General features: G+C 41.6%; 1 protein-coding gene across 5 annotated transcripts in view; it reads right to left on the bottom strand.

Moving 5' to 3' along the window:
• Window positions 1-2,241, bottom strand: part of PCNX2 (pecanex 2) — a 296,271-nt gene extending 294,030 nt beyond the window's left edge. For all 5 annotated transcript variants that reach the window (XM_070471076.1, XM_070471078.1, XM_070471079.1 and 2 more), the window contains exon 1: window positions 1,847-2,241. In XM_070471076.1, the coding sequence (XP_070327177.1) occupies window positions 1,847-1,999 (153 nt within the window). In that variant the 5' untranslated portion in view covers window positions 2,000-2,241. The remainder of the gene's footprint in view (window positions 1-1,846) is intronic.
• Between the last annotated feature and the right edge of the window lie 15,533 nt (window positions 2,242-17,774).

The following is a 17,774-nucleotide window of genomic DNA, read 5'->3' as shown; positions in this document are numbered from 1 at the left end:
CACCAGTTTATTATGTATGAGATCACTGTTAACCAAATATAGGGCACCCTGCTAGGGAAACCAAGATGAATCAACAAAATCAAAACCCATGTCCTCAAAAAGCTCCCAATCCATGCGTAGAGCTAAAATACATGTTCCAACAACTAAGTACAGAATTCAGAATATGCCACAGTACTGACAGTAAATAGAGAATGATATTAGGGCAGGAGAGAAAAGAAATTAATTCTAGATAAGTGGAAACAAGGACACCTAGACAGAAATGGCCATCCGACTGGGTTTTGAAGAATGGACAGATTTTGGCAAGTGAATGATGCGGGAAAAAAACAGTACTGAGAAGTAGTTTGATTCATTCATTCAATCAACTGTTAACTAATTCATTCAGTCCTCTATTCATTAATTCATTCAATCCTCCTATGAACCCCTAAGGCTGCTACTATTGGGTACACAAACCAGGAAGCACAAGCTCACACAACCAGTGAGCAGAAGAACCAGAACTGAATCCAAGTTTGGTTCATCTCTCCCCTCTAGGCAAAGAGAAAACACTGGAACTCTACGCCAAGAAAACATGAAGGATAAGGGCACACAGGAAGAGGAAACAAATTTATTAAAGGGTCTCCAAGGGTCAGCCATTGTATTAAGTGTTTTTTACATGAAGCTTTATTTATTCTTCCCATGAAATGGTCATTATCACATCTATTTTAAGGGTGACAAACTAAGATTTAGATTAAGGCCAAGAACAGGTCAAACAACCAATAAGTAGCCAAACAGAAATTTACACCAGGTCTGTGTCCAATCCCAGGTCAAAAGCCATAAAGATGGATAGCTTTACATGTTGATGTAAGCCTCAAAACAACACTGTTCTAGTATTTTTCTCATTTTAAGGATAAAAGTTTTTTAATCAGATAAAGTAAAAGTAACTTGCTCACAGAACTGGTAAGGAATGAACTCAAAATGTAATGTAGGCAACCTGACTTCAGAACCAGAATTCTGATCCTATAGATAAACTACCAGAAAGAGTAACTAGGAATGAAATCACAGACAACATCTAATGGCAAAATGGGACTCTGTCAGCCATACAAACTCGCTGAAGATTTTTGTTGTGGAGAACATGATCAAGTTATGTTTTAGAAATTAAGTCCTTCAATAGGCATATCGAAATTCTATTCTGAACACATCTCATATGACCTGGAGTGCCTTACTTGTAGAGCTTTTCAAAGAAGGTTAAACATTGTTTCAATTGGGTTTGTTTACCTATGAAGGTCATCTATGCAGTTATTCGGCAAGCACTCAACTGTGTAACCTCACTAAAGGGTCAAATAAATTACATTAGATTTCTTCATCATTACTTTTTTCTACAGATTTCTTTACAGAGCGGTGTGGAAACCGCCAATGGAGTAATTGATCATTGAACCTGCCTTCCCAAAGCAAAACAGGAAAGGGAAGAAAAGGGGTAACAGATTAACAACCGAAATAGCTTTGCTTTTAACATTTCATTTTGCCTTCTGGTTATCATGCACAGCATCTTATACTAAATATTGTCCTAAGCTACCCAGCCAAGGGGCCTGGAGCTGTTCACATGTAAAATCGGTTCTACACTGCACAGTGACAAGCAGAGTCTGACTCATCGGAACAGCGAGCATCAATTCTTAATGAGTCCCAGAGCCCCCGAAGTCCTTTCTACTTCTGCGGGGGAGTCCCTCCCTGACCCCTTGCCTGTACTTTCTCTGTACCAAATTCCTGAAGACCTTCTCCATTCCAGCTCCTAGGAATCACCGCCAACCCCTTCCATCCTGAAGGCAGACTCGCAGGCTACCCCAAGGCTTGAGCGGCCCCCACCCCCACTCACCAGGTGCAGCGCCAGGGGCAGCAGTAGCAAGAACAGCCACAGGTAGAGGTGGCAGCTGTTGGTGAACGTGCTCTGATCGGGGTCGTGGTACCAGCCCCCGGTGAGCGCGGCCCACACGCCCTGCCGGAGCAGCTGCAGCACCTGGGACCCCATGCCTGCGCGCCTGGGCCAGCACGCGCGGCGCTGCCCGCCGCCCGCCGCCCGCCGCCCAGATGCCCTCAGCTTTAACACGCGGGACCTCGGGCGGCGTCACCGCCGCCGCCCCCGCCCCCGCCCCCTCCAGCTCCTTCCGCCCCACGACCGAAACTCCAGCTGCCTTTCTGCCCGGACCCGCGAATCGCGGCGCCGGAGCCGGCTGCTGCCACCGGGCAGGTGGGCGCCATGTCCGAGGGAGGAAGGATTTTCCCATGGTGCTCAGAGGCGGCTGCTCTGAGGATGCTCCAGAGGCTCCTCCCAGCGCCCGCCCAGAGTCCCACCATCGCTTTCCCGGTGGCGGGGGAGGGGAGATGCGCGCTTGCGGCGGGGGCGGGGGCGGAGAGGCGGGGGAAGAAGAATTTCCGAGCCCTTCCAGCCTCTTTTTTTTGCTTCTGCCTACTCTCCCCTGCTTTTCGCCCCTATTTTTCTGATAGGGAATGTGAAAGGCTTAAAAATCAAAGATGTTCTAATGCAGAAGAGATAAACCAGGACACGTTCCTTTTTTTGCAGCCTGCACCAAAATAGTTATGTAACTCTAGCTCCTGTCACATATCACTCAATCTAATTTCTTCCTCTAAGCACTGCCTGCACGGTTTCTTTCTCCTTAATTAACCGCTGACCTCAGACGTTTTTTTAGCTTAACTCTACCCCTGCCCTTGACACTGAGCTTTTTCCTCCCTGATTTTTTTCCTCCCCACCCATCCCCCACTTTGTCCAGTTTGGTAGATAAAGAAGATAACCACCTTTTGGGAATAATTTCAGAAGCCTCAGTTTGTTTGTCTTTTTACATGTTTCCTAGAACATAATCTCAGGCATCCATTGGGTATACTATTTAGAGAGGAAGACCCACTAGAAAGGTATCTCTGAACTAATAATCTTTGACCTTTTATAGTAGAGAAATTTCAGATTCTCTTCTGAAAGCAGGCTTTGGACAGGGAAGAAATTAAGACGAACTTGCTTTCTTAGAATAAAGGAAGGAAGCCCTCATCATTAGTAATTGATTATCTAAAGTAAATGAGCTTCATATTGTTGAAAAGAACAAGTTTTGGGAAGCTGGAGATAACAGGGAATTTGTTTTCCTTAGGAATGAGCAGAGGAAGTCTTGTGTGAGTCAGAATCTTTGGAGAAGAACAAGGATTAGAAGGTGCCAGGATCCTCAAAACATGCCTTTTCTGCCTCATGCTTACCTCACCTGACATGCGTACCTGTGCATGCCCTGGCCATGCTCTGGTCTGCAGCAGCTTTAGTACGTGGCTGCCTTAGGTAGGCCCAGAACAGGCATACAGCCTCGCTGTGCAGAAATGAAATAAGGCGAGGGCCATCCTGAAGACCAGGTCAGGGACATGAAAGTCCAAACTCACACTGGTATGTAAATATTCAGCTTTAACCACTCCTTAACCTATTCAGCATTCATCTGCAGGAATGACTAACCAAAATGTACTAATGCTGCTTTCTGTACTAGAAGAATCATTTTCTCATAGACTCAGAGGATACTATACTTGTTTTTATATGGACTCATTACTTGAAACCTATCAGGCTCTCTATAAATGTTTAATGAATCAGTCAGTCAATCAACTCCACAGGAAAGATCCACATTAAGGATCATCTCATGTGCTTTGGTTGAGGAGGAATAGCCATGCAACAGATCTATTCCTGCATTGAAGAAGTGCCTTTATTCATTCATGCCCGATTCATCGAAATATTTAATGAGCACCTTCTGTGTGCCAGGCATTTTGCTAAAGACAGAGAAAGCAAGTATAAAAAATATAGTCACTACCATGGAGTTCACAGACTACAAAAGGAAAGAAACACATCAACGAAGACTTGGACTTAAATGTGCTCTGTGCACATTTAATTAGGATTGAATATGCATCTGCTTGAGAAACCTGTATGCAGGTCAGGAAGCAACAGTTAGAACTGGACATGATACAACAGACTGGTTCCAAATAGGAAAAGGAGTACGTCAAGGCTGTATATTTTCACCCTGCTTATTTAACTTATATGCAGAGTACATCATGAGAAATGCTGGGCTGGAGGAAGCACAAGCTGGAATCAAGATTGCCAGGAGAAATATCAATAACCTCAGATATGCAGATGACACCACCCTTATGGCAGAAAGTGAAGAACTAGAGAGTCTCTTGATGAAAGTGAAAGAGGAGAGTGACAAAGTTGGTTTAAAGCTCAACATTCAGAAAACTAAGATCATGGCATTGGTTCCCATCACTTCATGGCAAATAGATGGAGAAACAGTGGACACAGTGGCTGACTTTATTTTTCTGGGCTCCAGAGTCACTGCAGGTGGTGATTGCAGCCATGAAATTAAAAGATGCTTACTCCTTGGAAGGAAAGTTATAACGAACCTAGACAGCATATTAACAAAGCAGACGCATTACTTTGCCAACAAAGGTCCGTCTAGTCAACGCTATGGCTTTTCCAGTGGTCATGTATGGATGTGAGAGTTGGACTATAAAGAAAGCTGAGTGCAGAAGAATTGATGCTTTTGAACTGTGGTGTTGGAGAAGACTCTTGAGAGTCCCTTGGACTGCAAGGAGATCCAACCAGTCCATCCTAAAGGAAGTCGGTCCTGGGTGTTCATTGGAAGGACTGATGTTGAAGCTGAGACTCCAATACATTGGCCACCTGATGAGAAGAACCAACTTATTTGAGCAGACCCTGATGCTAGGGAAGATTGAAGGCGGGAGGAGAAGGGGACGACAGAGGATTAGATGGCTGGATGGCATCACCGACTCAATGGACATGGGTTTGGGTGGACTCTGGGAGTTGGTGATGCACAGGGAGGCCTGGCGTGCTGCAGTTCATGGGGTCGCAAAGAGTCGGACACGACTGAGCGACTGAGCTGAACTGATACATCTGCTGTTGCTTGCCTGTGTGTTAGCTGCTCAGTCACGTTTGGCTCTTTGCAACCCCATAGACTGTAGCCCAGCAAGCTCCTGTGCTCAGGGGATTCTCCAGGCAAGAATACTGGAGTGGGGAGCCATGTCCTTCTCCAGGGGGGTCTTTCCGACCCAGGGAGTGAACCCGTGTCTCCTGTGTCTCCTACATTGCAGGCAGATTCTTTACTCGCTGAGCCATCCAGGAAACCCGTGGAGGTGCACAGATTGAAAGACGGACTTTTGGAGTGTACGGTTCACCCACTGTTCCTATGCTAGGAGCCACTTCAACGATGCAGCCTTGAGAATAACATGTAGTTGTGACCATCTAGACTGTATACATTAAGGCCTCTATGTAAACTCTTAAGTTTCTGGCAGGAAGTTGTGGCAATCTCCTGTCTTGTAGCCACCCAAGACAAGCCTCATATATAAGTTCCCTTGCTTATTAAACCTGCCACCTACCAATCTGGAGTGGCTGCCTCCTTCATCTCTTCCTTGGCTCATTTTGAATGAGTTCAGTTGCTCAGTTGTGTCCCACTCTTTGAGACCCCATGGAATGCAGCACGCTCAGCTTCCCTGTCCATCACCAACTCCCAGAGTTTACTCAAACTCATGTCCATCGAGTCAGTGAAGCCATCCAACCATCTCATCCTCTGTTGTCCCCTTCTCCTCCCACCGTCAATCTTTCCCAGCATCAGGGTCTTTTTCAGTGAGTCAGCTCTTCACATCAGATGGCCAAAGTCTTGGAGCTTCAGCTTCAGCATCAGTCCTTCCAGTGGATATTCAGTGTTTATTTCCTTTAGGACTGACTGGTTTGAATGGATTATCTTTTACTGTTGAAACTTTTTATATAACCTTGAAAGTTATAAACCTGGAAGCCTTTTTTTTTTTTTTTTAAAGAGGTCAGAAATATGAAGTAAGATATTTCTAATGGTGGTAAAAATTTTACAGTAGAAAGAATAATGCCAGGACGTGGAGGACACGTACATACAAGGAACACAGAGGAGTGCAGGCAGGGCATAGGTACTTTTGTGTCAGAGTTGGAGGTAAAGTGAAGATTATTTGTATTCAGAGACATCTTAGAGTATCCATAAAGAATTTGGAGAGAGAAGAGAAAAAAATAGGCTAATCCTCAGTCAGTAGGCACAGAGAAGTATGGAAATAAGGACAACAAGACTGCATTTAGGAGAAATTCCTAGTGAATAGAATACTAACCCTTCAGTTCAGTTCAGTTCAGTTGCTCAGTCATGTCCGACTCTTTGCGACCCCATGAACCACAGCACACCAGGCCTCACTGTCCATCACCAACTCCCGGAGTCCACCAAACCCATGTCCATCAAGTCAGTGATGCCATCCAACCATCTCATCCTCTGTCGTCCCCTTCTCCTCCTGCCTTCAATCTTTCCCAGCATCAGGGTCTTTTCCAATGAGTCAGCTGTTTGCATCAGGTGGCCAAAGTGTTGGAGTTTCAGCTACAACATCAGTCCAACACCCAGGACTGATCTCCTTTAGGATGGACTGGTTGGATCTCCTTGCAGTCCAAGGGACTCTCAAGAGTCTTCTCCAACACCACAGTTCAAAAGCGTCAATTCTTCTGTGCTCAGCTTACTTTATAGTCCAGCTCTCACATCCATAGACGACTACCGGAAAAACTATAGCCTTGACCAGATGGACCTTTGTTGGCAAAGTAATGTCTCTGCTTTTTATATGCTGTCTAGGTTCATTATAACTTTCTTTCCAAGAAGTAAGCGTCTTTTAATTTCATGGCTGCAGTCACCACCTGCAGTGATTTTGGAGCCCAGAAAAATAAAGCCAGCCACTGTGTGCACTGTTTCCCCATCTATTTCCCATGAAGTGATGGGAACCAATGCCATGATCTTAGTTTTCTGAATGTTGAGCTTTAAGCCAACTTTGTCACTCTCCTCTTTCACTTTCATCAAGAGGCTCTTTAGTTCTTCTTCACTAACCCTTCACTCCAAGATAACAAGATTTTCCCAAATATGCCTGGTTATGCATAAGAGTAAACATATAAAATACATCTTTGGTCTTTTTAATTGCATATTATGAAGTAGAAAACACCAATTATTATTAACTGTCGTTATTGAAAAAAGGGGGAGGGGAGGCAGAGTGGCCTTTACTCATCTGTAACACTGGGTGGCACCAGAACACTGTTAAATGACGTAAACTCTAGCCTATCGCAGGCACTTCAGAGCAAGACTTTCATCAAGGGTGAATTCAGTCCGCTGGAAAGCTTGCCTCCAAAATGATACTTCTACATTCACCTGACTAGTTTGTTCACGTCTTCTGAAGACCATTGTGGGTGGCCATTATTTATCTAAATCAATTTTTAACCTTATATACCAATTAGTGTCCCCAAAGAACAGAAGTAATAGCACCCAAAGTATATTCTAAATTCTAATTTAAAACTTTTCAGAAATAAAAGAGGGCTTTACCTATAAACATTAAAAGGGTGCATCATGCCCCATCCCGCAAAACTACAGAAAAGTGAACAGGAAGATAGCTCCTAGGGCAACTGACATCTCCAGAGCAGGACCTTGGTGAACTCACTCTCACGAAAAAGAAAGAAAGAAAGAAAGAAAATACAGGCAAAGCAATCAAAAGCAACCATTTCTGTACCATGAAAATCAACCAAACCATAGACTGAACTTCAGATCATCCACACAAGAGGAATTATTGAACTTAGGTAAGATAGTAGGGTCTGTGACATTTTAACAGGAGCTATTCCCATCGCGCCTCCTTTCCAAGCTCAGTGATCCACCCTACAGAACCCTATAGAAAGATAAAAGGACATTTTAGGCTGAAATGAAGACAGTGGACAACAACTGCAATCCACACAAAGAAACAATGAGCACCAGTAAAGGTATCTGCCCAAGTATATATTAAAAACATACAAATATATTCTTCTTTATAACCCCTCTATTCTCATAGCTGCTTTTATGAGAATAAAAGGGGACTTCCATAGGGACTTACCTGGTGGTTCAGTGGCTAAAACTCCATGCTCTCTATGTAGGAGGCCCAGGTCTAATCTAAGGAGCTAGATCTCACGTGCCACAACTAAGAGTTCACATGTCAGGACTGCCCCTGTAGTCCAGTCGTTAATAACCCACTTACCAAAGGAGGGTTCTATCCGTGGTTGGGGATCTAAGATCCCACATGCCACAGGGAAACTAAATCTGTGTGTCTCAACTAAAACCTGATTCAGCCCAAAATAAAAAATAAGAATAATAAATATTGTTTTTAAAAGAGTTCACATGCCTCAACTAAAGATTCTGCATGCTGCAGTGAAGATCAGAGATCCCACATGCTGCAACTAAGACATAGCACAGCCAAATAAATAAAACAAATAAATAAATATTTTAAAAAATATTTTTAAAAATAAAGACAACTGCATAAAGCAGGAATTCCTCCTTAGTACTGTTCTAACATGCAACATATACATTTTCACTTTGTGAAGTGAATAAGTTTTAGGAGTCTATTTTTACTGCAGCAAAACTACTCTAACACAGAAACTGTTGGCTTGAAATTGTATACAAATGGAATAAAACCTAAGAGTTGTCATTGCAAGGAAACATCTTACAGACTAGAAAAATGGAGATCCAAGTTATGCAGTTATAAATTTTTTGGTAAAAATGTCCTCTTCAAGGACTCAGATAACTACCAGCAGCTACTGGAGCTATGGATCCAAAGAAAGAAACTGGAAAAGAAAAGAATATGTGTGCTTATGGACTGTTCTGGGTCTGTTTAGCAAAAAATAATTGAATTATTTCCAAGCAGAACACCAGATCCCTGAGTAGCCTCAGTATGTAGCTGATTCACCAGCCTAAATACCTTCTTCTTACTTGGAAATAAATTACAATTGAAATAAATTAATTTCTGTTGCATTAGGTCACCAAAACTGGGGGATCCATTTGCTACTGCAGCTTAGCCTGCCCAAGCTAAAATAAGAAACAATGAAAATAAATTAAGCATAGAAATCAAGAAAAATAATAACAAATCAAGGAAAGCAGATAGAAGGTATAAATGAGTATAAGTGCAGAAATTAATCATTAGAAAAGAGAGAAGCAATAGAATTAATAAATAACTACAAAACCACAAAGTTTTGTTGGGGGGAGGACAATAAAGTAGATAAATCAATGGCTCTCCTGAACAGAAAAAAAAGCAGAAAGCATAACTAGGGGAAAAGAAATTTAAAGCAAAGAAAATAGAAAGAAAGAAATTAAAATAATCATAAGAGAATACTTTGCTGAGGAATATTTAAATCAGTGTGGGGACCCAGGTGAAATAGGTAATTATCTAGGAAAATAAAATTACCAAATCTCAGCCCAGAAGAGAGAAAATCTGAAGCAAACAATGACCTTACAGAATTAATAGAGAATATTATGAAATGGGACACATTCAGGAAGCACAAAACCCAAACCGTTGCACAGCAGATTTGTCCAAAGTTTATGAGACAGGTACTTCCAGTGTGATTAAACTGTTTCATAACACTGAAAAAGAAGAAAGGCATTTCCAAATCCTTTATATGAAGGTAACATAACATACATTCCAAAAATTAAATAAAATATTGTAACTGTAGCTAATCACAATTATGAATATTGATGCAAAACTCCAAATTATACATTAGCAACCTGAATATAGCACCACATTAAAAGCAAAGCCAGGCTCATTCCAGGAAAACAAAGATGATTCAGCCCCTAAAGGGGGCCATTAAAGGAGGTAAAGGTAGGATGTCCATTATGAAAACCATTACTTGATATAATCTGGGAACACTGGTCAATGTCTTAGAGAAGATATCACACGTGAAAACTTTAAAGGCTGCTAAAGGAAACCGACCATGGATTCCCTCATAGCTTAGTCAGTAAAGAATCTGCCTGCAATGCAGGAGACCTGGGTTCGAGTCCTGCATGGGAAAGATCCCCTGGAGAAAGAAATGGCAACCCACTCCAGTATTCTTGCCTGGAGAATCCCATGGACAGAGGAGCCTCATGGGCTACAGTCCATGGGGTCACAAGAATTAGACACAACTTAGCAGCTAAACAACCACCACCACCAAAGTAAATAAAAAGACCTAACAGAAAATTGTGAGCCTGGAAGATTTCAATGTTACAAATTTTGGGTGAATTAATTTGCAGCCCTATCTAGGAAATCCCAATTTATGATTCCTAATTCCTAAATCCCAATCCCAATTCCTAAATCCAAATTTAGGAAACCCAAAGGAACAAAGTAAAAATATACACAACATGGATAAATCTTACAAATATAAGCTAATTGAACACAATTAGCTCAAAAGAATAGGTGCACATCCTGATTTCATGTGTAATAAATTTGAAAAGAGGTAAACCTAATTTATAATGTCAGGATAGGAGGTTTCTGGGTTTCTACTGATGTTCTGTTTCTTGACCTGTGGGCTGCTTACACAAATGAGATTAGTTTGTGTTCTGTATAGATAAGTAAGTAGAACTGCCAGGAAAATTCTGGAAACAACTATTAGTGAGGAGGATTAGTTCTAGCTGACACTGTAGTGTTGTGGTCCTGGGGCACAGGTAAATAGAAATGTCAAAGAGATAGAAGGATGGAGGGGGGACAGGGGAAGACATTAAGAGAAAACTTACGGAAAATCAGTTTCAATAATTAAGAGATACTTTTCTACTATGACCTAGAATCCATAAAGGAAAAAAGATTCAACTATATAGAAGTTAAAAGAAAAAGTTTAAAAAACTCCATAAAAAAATCACACAGATAAACCAGAATGGAAAAGAATATAAAAGAGAACATATGTATACGTGTGACTGAATCACTTTGCTGTACAATAGACATTAACACAACATTGTAAATCAACTATACTTCAGTTAGATAAATAAATAAAAATAAAGTATTTGGCCAAAAAATTTATGCAGAGAGAAAAAGTCTAGACACACCAGTAAAAATATATGGACCTCATAGTTAATAAGGTACACATATGTTGATACACATATCAATATATGTTTATGTAAGGTACACGTATACTAATAAGTCATTTAACAGGTACAGACCTCCTAAATATCAACAAGAAATAAGGTCAACCAAAAATGGACAAAAGGAAAGAACAGTTCACAGAAAGGGTAATTCAAGTGACTCAGATGTCTAAAACGATGTTCCATCTCAGTCACAGTAAGAAAACTTTTTTTAAATGTATACTCAGGAATTTCCTGTTGGTCCAGTGGTTCAGACTTTGCCTTTCAATGCAGGCGGTATGGGTTCAGTTGTTGGTCAGGCAGCTATGATCCCACGTGCCTCATGACCAAAAAACTAAAACATAAAACAAGCAATATTGTAACAAAGTCGATAAAGAATTAAAAATGTACATGCAAAAATAAATAATTAGAACACACGAATACAGTGAAGATTTTTCAAGGTTCTTTCCAGGTAGATTCTAAGCATGGAAAATATTTAACAATGGAGCAGTCATCAAGGGAATAATAAACTGCTAGAAGAACATTAGTTTCACTTGATTCATGTCAACATATGGCAAAACCCACTACAATATTGTAAAGTAATTAGCCTCCAATTAAAATACATAAATTAAAAAAAAGGAATATTAGTTTCACTTGAAAAAGCAGACTTAGAATCCATCAAAGTAGGAAAAATAGTTTCCAGTACCAAACTTAATATTAAGGAAAATCAATATCTGGCATAAGAGGAACTGAGGCTCTGATTCTATGTGTTGAATATACCATGATGTGTTAATACTTTTTTAAGATGTTAAATTTCAAATCTTTGAGAGACTGAGGATTTGAGGGGTTTTTTTAATGATATTCTTACTGTTCTAGAAAAACCAGTTTGCTCAAGAGCATTATTAGATAAGACAATGCTCCTTGAAATAGATATTCCCTGAAAGGTTTCCCTCACTGAACCCTTGGCTTAATCAAGTGACTTGAGAGGAGATCAGAAAGACTTCAGATAATCCTGTGAGTAAGTAGCAACCACAAAACAATGCTTGACATTTATAGGACACATTTCAGTTTTCACAGAACTTCACACTCACCAGTTCCTTCAGGATAATACAACTAACCCTAGAAGGTAACAATAACACCCAGAAAATCAGGAAGTTCGCATGATGATGCAGATGGTGTAGCTTTGGGCCCTGAAAACTTCTTACAGAGATTAGAGCTCACGCTGAGGCAGGAGAAAGGATGACAGCAGGAACGGAAGGAAACAGGGTAGTTACAACTGGTACGCACCACCTTTGTGTTTAAAGGAAGACAAGGTCAGCTGGGTTCATTTAAGACTTCTGAAGAAACTTCCACAGCAACATAAAAGGACTGAGAGGGGACTTCCCCGGCAGGCCAGTGGCTAAGACTCCACGCTCCCACTCCCACAGGGCAAGGGGTTCCATCCCCAGTCAGAGAACTAACATCCAACATGCTACAAGGCCAAAATTTAATTTTTAATTTTTAAAAATAAATAAAAAGACTGAAAGAAAGTGATTACTTCATGAGAGAACCCGGAACCACATGGATCAGGACTGAATTAGTGTATGCCCAAAGCAGTAATTAGGAAAAAAATTCTTGGATTTATTTAGTTTTCCTTCTAAGAATTTCAAAAGAGCTGTTTAATTTTGTTATCATTAATTCTCATAGTATTCATCCTATTCTTAAGTATCTTAGTATTCTTCTAATTTTATGTGTACTTTAAAAAATTGGACAGTTGAAACGAAAGCTTAAGGCCTCTAAAAAGGTCAGTGGTGTAAATTTGTTGTGTGTCTCAGTCTGTTTTAGGAAGCTTCCACTCCCATACTCCCAAAGTAGATTTGATGTGCAGGAAAATGATTCTTTTCATAGAATGGATACCACAAAAAAACACGGACAGAGTAGATTTGTCCAGATTAGAAAAATCAGCTCATATAATCAGACCCATGAATCTGTGAGCCATGAATCTAAGAATTAGACATTCTGATCGAGAACATGAACTTACTTTATATTTTGTGACATAACTAGCAAGCTGCTGGCACTTAATAAAAACTAAACATAGCAAGTATAAACTCATTCTCTGTGGTTTATTCACTGCAATATTAGGAGGATGAGTTGCTCTTTCTCTCTTTGTCCTCAGCATCCTCTGTTTAGTATTTCTAGCAGTTTGTTAAGAATTAGTCATTATATTTGAAATGAGTCCAGCAAATTACAAATAAAAGAAACTAACTCTGATAGGACAAAATGTACTAAAATGGCAACTCAGTGGAATGGCAACCTTTCTATCTCAGGTCCAAGGTCATGAGTTTTGTAGCTTTCCTTTTAGAAGGGATAGCGTCAAGAATTTTCAAAGGCCTTGACTTTCTGAAACCACTCAGGTTTTTACATTATTGTATTATTCAGTAAAGTAGTTCATTGTGCATCTGAGTAGCTCTGACTGGAATTTGTAACTTTAAGCGTAGACAGGCAAGGCGCCAGTCTTGTCCAGTGATTAAAGTTACAGAAATTCTAAAAATCACGATGACTCGGTCTAAAGCTGAAAGCCAGCTGCAACTTTGAGAATAAACAGCAACCTGACACACAGAATGAATTCAAAGTGTCAACACTTAGAAAACATGACATAAGCATTAACTTATTATTACTGATCCATCATCATCGTTATTATTATTCATTTAACCCCACATCTTTAAACTTATGAAAAGGAAGCCAGAGTATTAGACTCAGAAAAGGCTCATTTACAGTTTCAACATACAGAATGGTTAAACAACAAGGGAACTATATTTAATAACCTGTGATAAACCATAATGAAAAAGAATGTATATATATGTATGTGTGTGTGTATATATGTATATATATACATATATACACATACACGTATAACTGAATCACTTTGCTGTATAGCAGAAATTAACACAATTGTAAATCAACTATATTTCAATTTTTCAAAAAGTAGTCTTAAAAAATAAAAACACCCTGAGGTCACAAGCTGGGCCTTTTCCACAATGGGGAAGTCCACGCACACTGTGAACTCCCTGTGGTATCTGCTCACTTGATCTTTCTCCAGATAATTACTTGACCCATTCCTTTCTCTCCTTCAAGTCTCAGCTCAAATCTCCCCTTCTCAACGAGGCCACCTTGTCCACACCGTTGACCGCCACAAAATGCCCCAGCTCACTCCACCTTCCCCCCACCCCCAATTTCTGAGCCATCTTTTCTTGCTTTCCTTTTTCTTTTTATATAATATTTATCAAATTCTAATATACAGTGTAATTTGCTTACTTATTCTATTTTCTATATACTGCTTTTAAAATACAAACTCCATGAGACTTCCCTGCAGGTTCACTGGCTAAGACCCTGAACTGCCAATGCAGGGGGCCCAGGTTCAATCCCTGGCTAGAGAACTAGAATCCACCCGCAGCAACGAACAGTCTGTATGCCACAACTAAGATCTGGTGCAACCAGATAAATTTAATATATATATATGTGCTCCATGATAAAAAAGGACTTTCTTTGTGTCGTTCACCTAGATTGCTGCCTGACACTCAAAAACAGAGATGTTGAATGATGAACCTAGTTATTCTGTATATTCTGTCCTATCACTATTACATCTCTATTATTATTTGACTTTATTGTGGCATGGTTCATGATGAACGGTAGCAAGAATACTAGTAGCGACACAATGAAAGTTGATAATAAGTGATAGTAGTAATAAAACTTAGTTGCACGTATGTATCATTTGGCTGACTCAAAAAACATTATATTTTGTGATGTTATATGCTCCAAAGCCTTGGAAATTACCATGCTAACTTTTAATTCTAACCACCTGTGAATATTTTTGAATTTTTCTTAGCAGATGACATTGATCTTTGGCATAGGAAAATATATCAAATGGAAGCTAAAAAAAGGATAAATTTGTTTTCTGTTGAATCTTCTATTCTGATATCTCCTTTGTGAATAGTAATTAATATGAAAATAATAAGAGCTAACATTTATTAGCACTAACTGTTATACTTCAATATACTAGTTAAATGAATCTTCAAAACACCACCATGGGGCAGATGCTATCGTTCTACAATTTTGCATAGACCATGGAAGAACATTCGATCATGTAATAAGTGATGACAAAGTCAAGACTGGAACCCAGGACTGTTGACAGACTCTTGCTGTTATACCAAATTATACCACATTGGTAAGACATTTCACACACACACACCATTTTCCAAGTGTAATCCAAGGTAAATAATGAATGACAGCTGGCATTTCCAAAGTTCCAAGCCATCAATCAAAATGCTTTTTGTCTTAAAAAGTTTGAGCAATTCCATCAAACTGTTAAACTTTCTAGTATTGTTTTATGTCTAGAAGAATAAGATCCAATAAAAGTAACTAAAACTTCTAAGAAACATTTTTTTATCCAAAAGATTGTTTCATGTCTTAAACAATTTACACAGTTCTTGAGGGAATATTTTCCCTCATCTCTCTCTCCAGGGTTTCTCATCTCCTTACATCAAGACACCTCAGCTCATTTTTTAAGCCCTTTCTAACCTGATTTCCTTTCTCAACTTTTCTCCAGAAAATATTCTTTCCTGTCAGTGAGTCATCTCAATGGCCCACAGACACCAGAATCCTTATTCTTTCTTCCTTATGTTTCCTTCTTCATCCTCTTACAATCCTATCTTTCCCATCCACTTGTTTACTCCACCAACACTGAAAGTTCTCTCATCTGTTACACTCTCTCTCCATGAGGGCTTCACTGGAGGCTCAGCTGGTAAAGAATCCACCAGCAATGCGGGAGACCTGGGTTCAATCCCTGAGTTGGGAAGATCCCCTGGAGAAAGGGAAGGCTACCCACTCCAGTATTCTGGCCTGGAGAATTCCATGGACTGTATATATAGTCCATGGAGTCCCAAAGAGTTGGACACAACTGAGTGATTTTCACTTCACTTCATCTCTCCATGAAGGTGATCAGGCATCCTGGGATTTTAGCCCTGATTCCCAGGTGGCTTCCCAGGCAGCTCCTGCCAAGGCAGGAGACGCAGGAGATGAGGGTTTGATCCCTGGGTTGGGAAGATCCTCTAGAGGAAGGCATGGCAACCCAGTCCAGTATTGTTGCCTTGAAAACCCCATGGACAGAGGAGCCTGGCCAGCTGTAGTCCATAGGGTTGTGAAGAGTCAGACATGACTGCAGCGACTTAGGACGACAGGCACTACCTTTCTAGACTCATCTGCCACAGGAAACGTTCAGCCTCTCACAGTTTCCTGAGCCCACTGTTTATTTGGACTCACACACCATTTGTCTACGAATCCTAGACATACTTAACTCAAATGGCACTCGGCAAAGCATCCCCCCAGTGACCCCAGGCATAATGGATCGCTCCTTCGACTTGACCCCAGGACACTTGGCTTATTCTTCTGTCCTGGCGCTTCTAGGACTGAGACTTGTAATCTCCAATCCTTAGCCTAGTCTCTTACACAGAGTAAGCACTCCCTAAGTATAATTAAATTAGATGTAGTCACACCTGGAGGGTTTTGTCCACCATCTCCATCAACACAGAGAAGAGACCCACGGGTCTGTTCTGTGGATAATCATGGTAGAAACTGTAAATAAGGGGAGCGTGGAGGACTAACAGGGTGGAGAGGGGAAGGCCCTGCGCTGGGCGTTGCTTTCCCCTTCCACCGCAGAGGAAGAGATGCTGACTGCATCTCAGCGGTGGTCCGCTTCAGGAGGACTAATTATGGTGTTCCCTTCCACCCTCGGAGAAGGCAATGGCACCCCACTCCAGTACTCTCGCCTGGAAAATTCCATGGACGGTGGAGCCTGGTAGGCTGCAGTCCATGGGGTCGCGAAGAGTCGGACACGACTGAGCGATTCACTTTCACTTTTCACTTTCATGCACTGGAGAAGGAAATGACAACCCACTCCAGTGTTCTTGCCTGGAGAATCCCAGGGACGGGGGAGCCTGCTGGGCTGCCGTCTGTGGGGTCGCATAGAGTCAGACACGACTGAAGCTACTTAGCAGCAGCAGCAGCTTCCACCATCATCACGGGTAAATCCTCAAAGATGCAAGGTTTTCTAAATTAATGAATGAAAAAATTCCAAAGAAGAAACTACGTTTACACAAGAAAACCCCAAAGTTCCTATCTCTAGACCTAAAACGGTCCTTGTTCCCAAACATAAAAGCTTCCCTTTCCGATGCTGTTGGAAGGCGATCATTCACTACGCGGAGTAAATGGAAGGGTGTGAAGGCCCTGCTTCCCAGGACATTTATGTACTCCGGTAAACGAGCAGCCAGCACATCGTCGAGGACTTAGCTTTCTGTGCACAGATTCTCTTGCTTTATTCGCCTTCCCTGGGCAATATGTAAGTTCAGGGGCTCTAGCATCCAGTGGTTGCCAACGCCTCCTACACCTGAACCTGCGGGTTCACAGGTCCTCTCCCGTTGGAGTGCCACAGTACAGACGAACGCGGGATTATCTGTCACCAAGGACGCGCTGCCGGGTCCTGCACAGCGGTTCTCGTCACCCCGTCAGTTCTGGGCTGCACGCCCAGGGAGCCGGTCTGCAGCCTCGCTCCATTTGTTCGGACCTGTCCCAGGACGCACCACGACTCTCAGCCCAATCTCTGTTCGGCTTAAGGCACCAGATCTTCACCTGCTGCCACCGCGTTCCAGACAACAATGGAGAACAGTATAGAGTCTCCCAGCCTGACCTTGGGCTTCATTTAAACTTTCTCGAAAACCTCTCGCAGCCCGGGGCTGGCTCCGCCTCCCCGGACTCAAGGGTGAGGCGCACCCAAAGAGGTGGAGCGCGAGCCTCGGGGGCGGTGGAACCCAAATGGGTGGGGCCGGCCCAGGTGTGGTGGGGCCGGCCCAGGAG

Source organism: Odocoileus virginianus, chromosome 7 (genome assembly GCF_023699985.2).
Source record: "Odocoileus virginianus isolate 20LAN1187 ecotype Illinois chromosome 7, Ovbor_1.2, whole genome shotgun sequence".
Lineage (NCBI taxonomy): Eukaryota > Metazoa > Chordata > Mammalia > Artiodactyla > Cervidae > Odocoileus > Odocoileus virginianus.
Note: the sequence above shows the minus strand (reverse complement) of the source record. Positions and strands in the feature narration are given on the sequence as shown.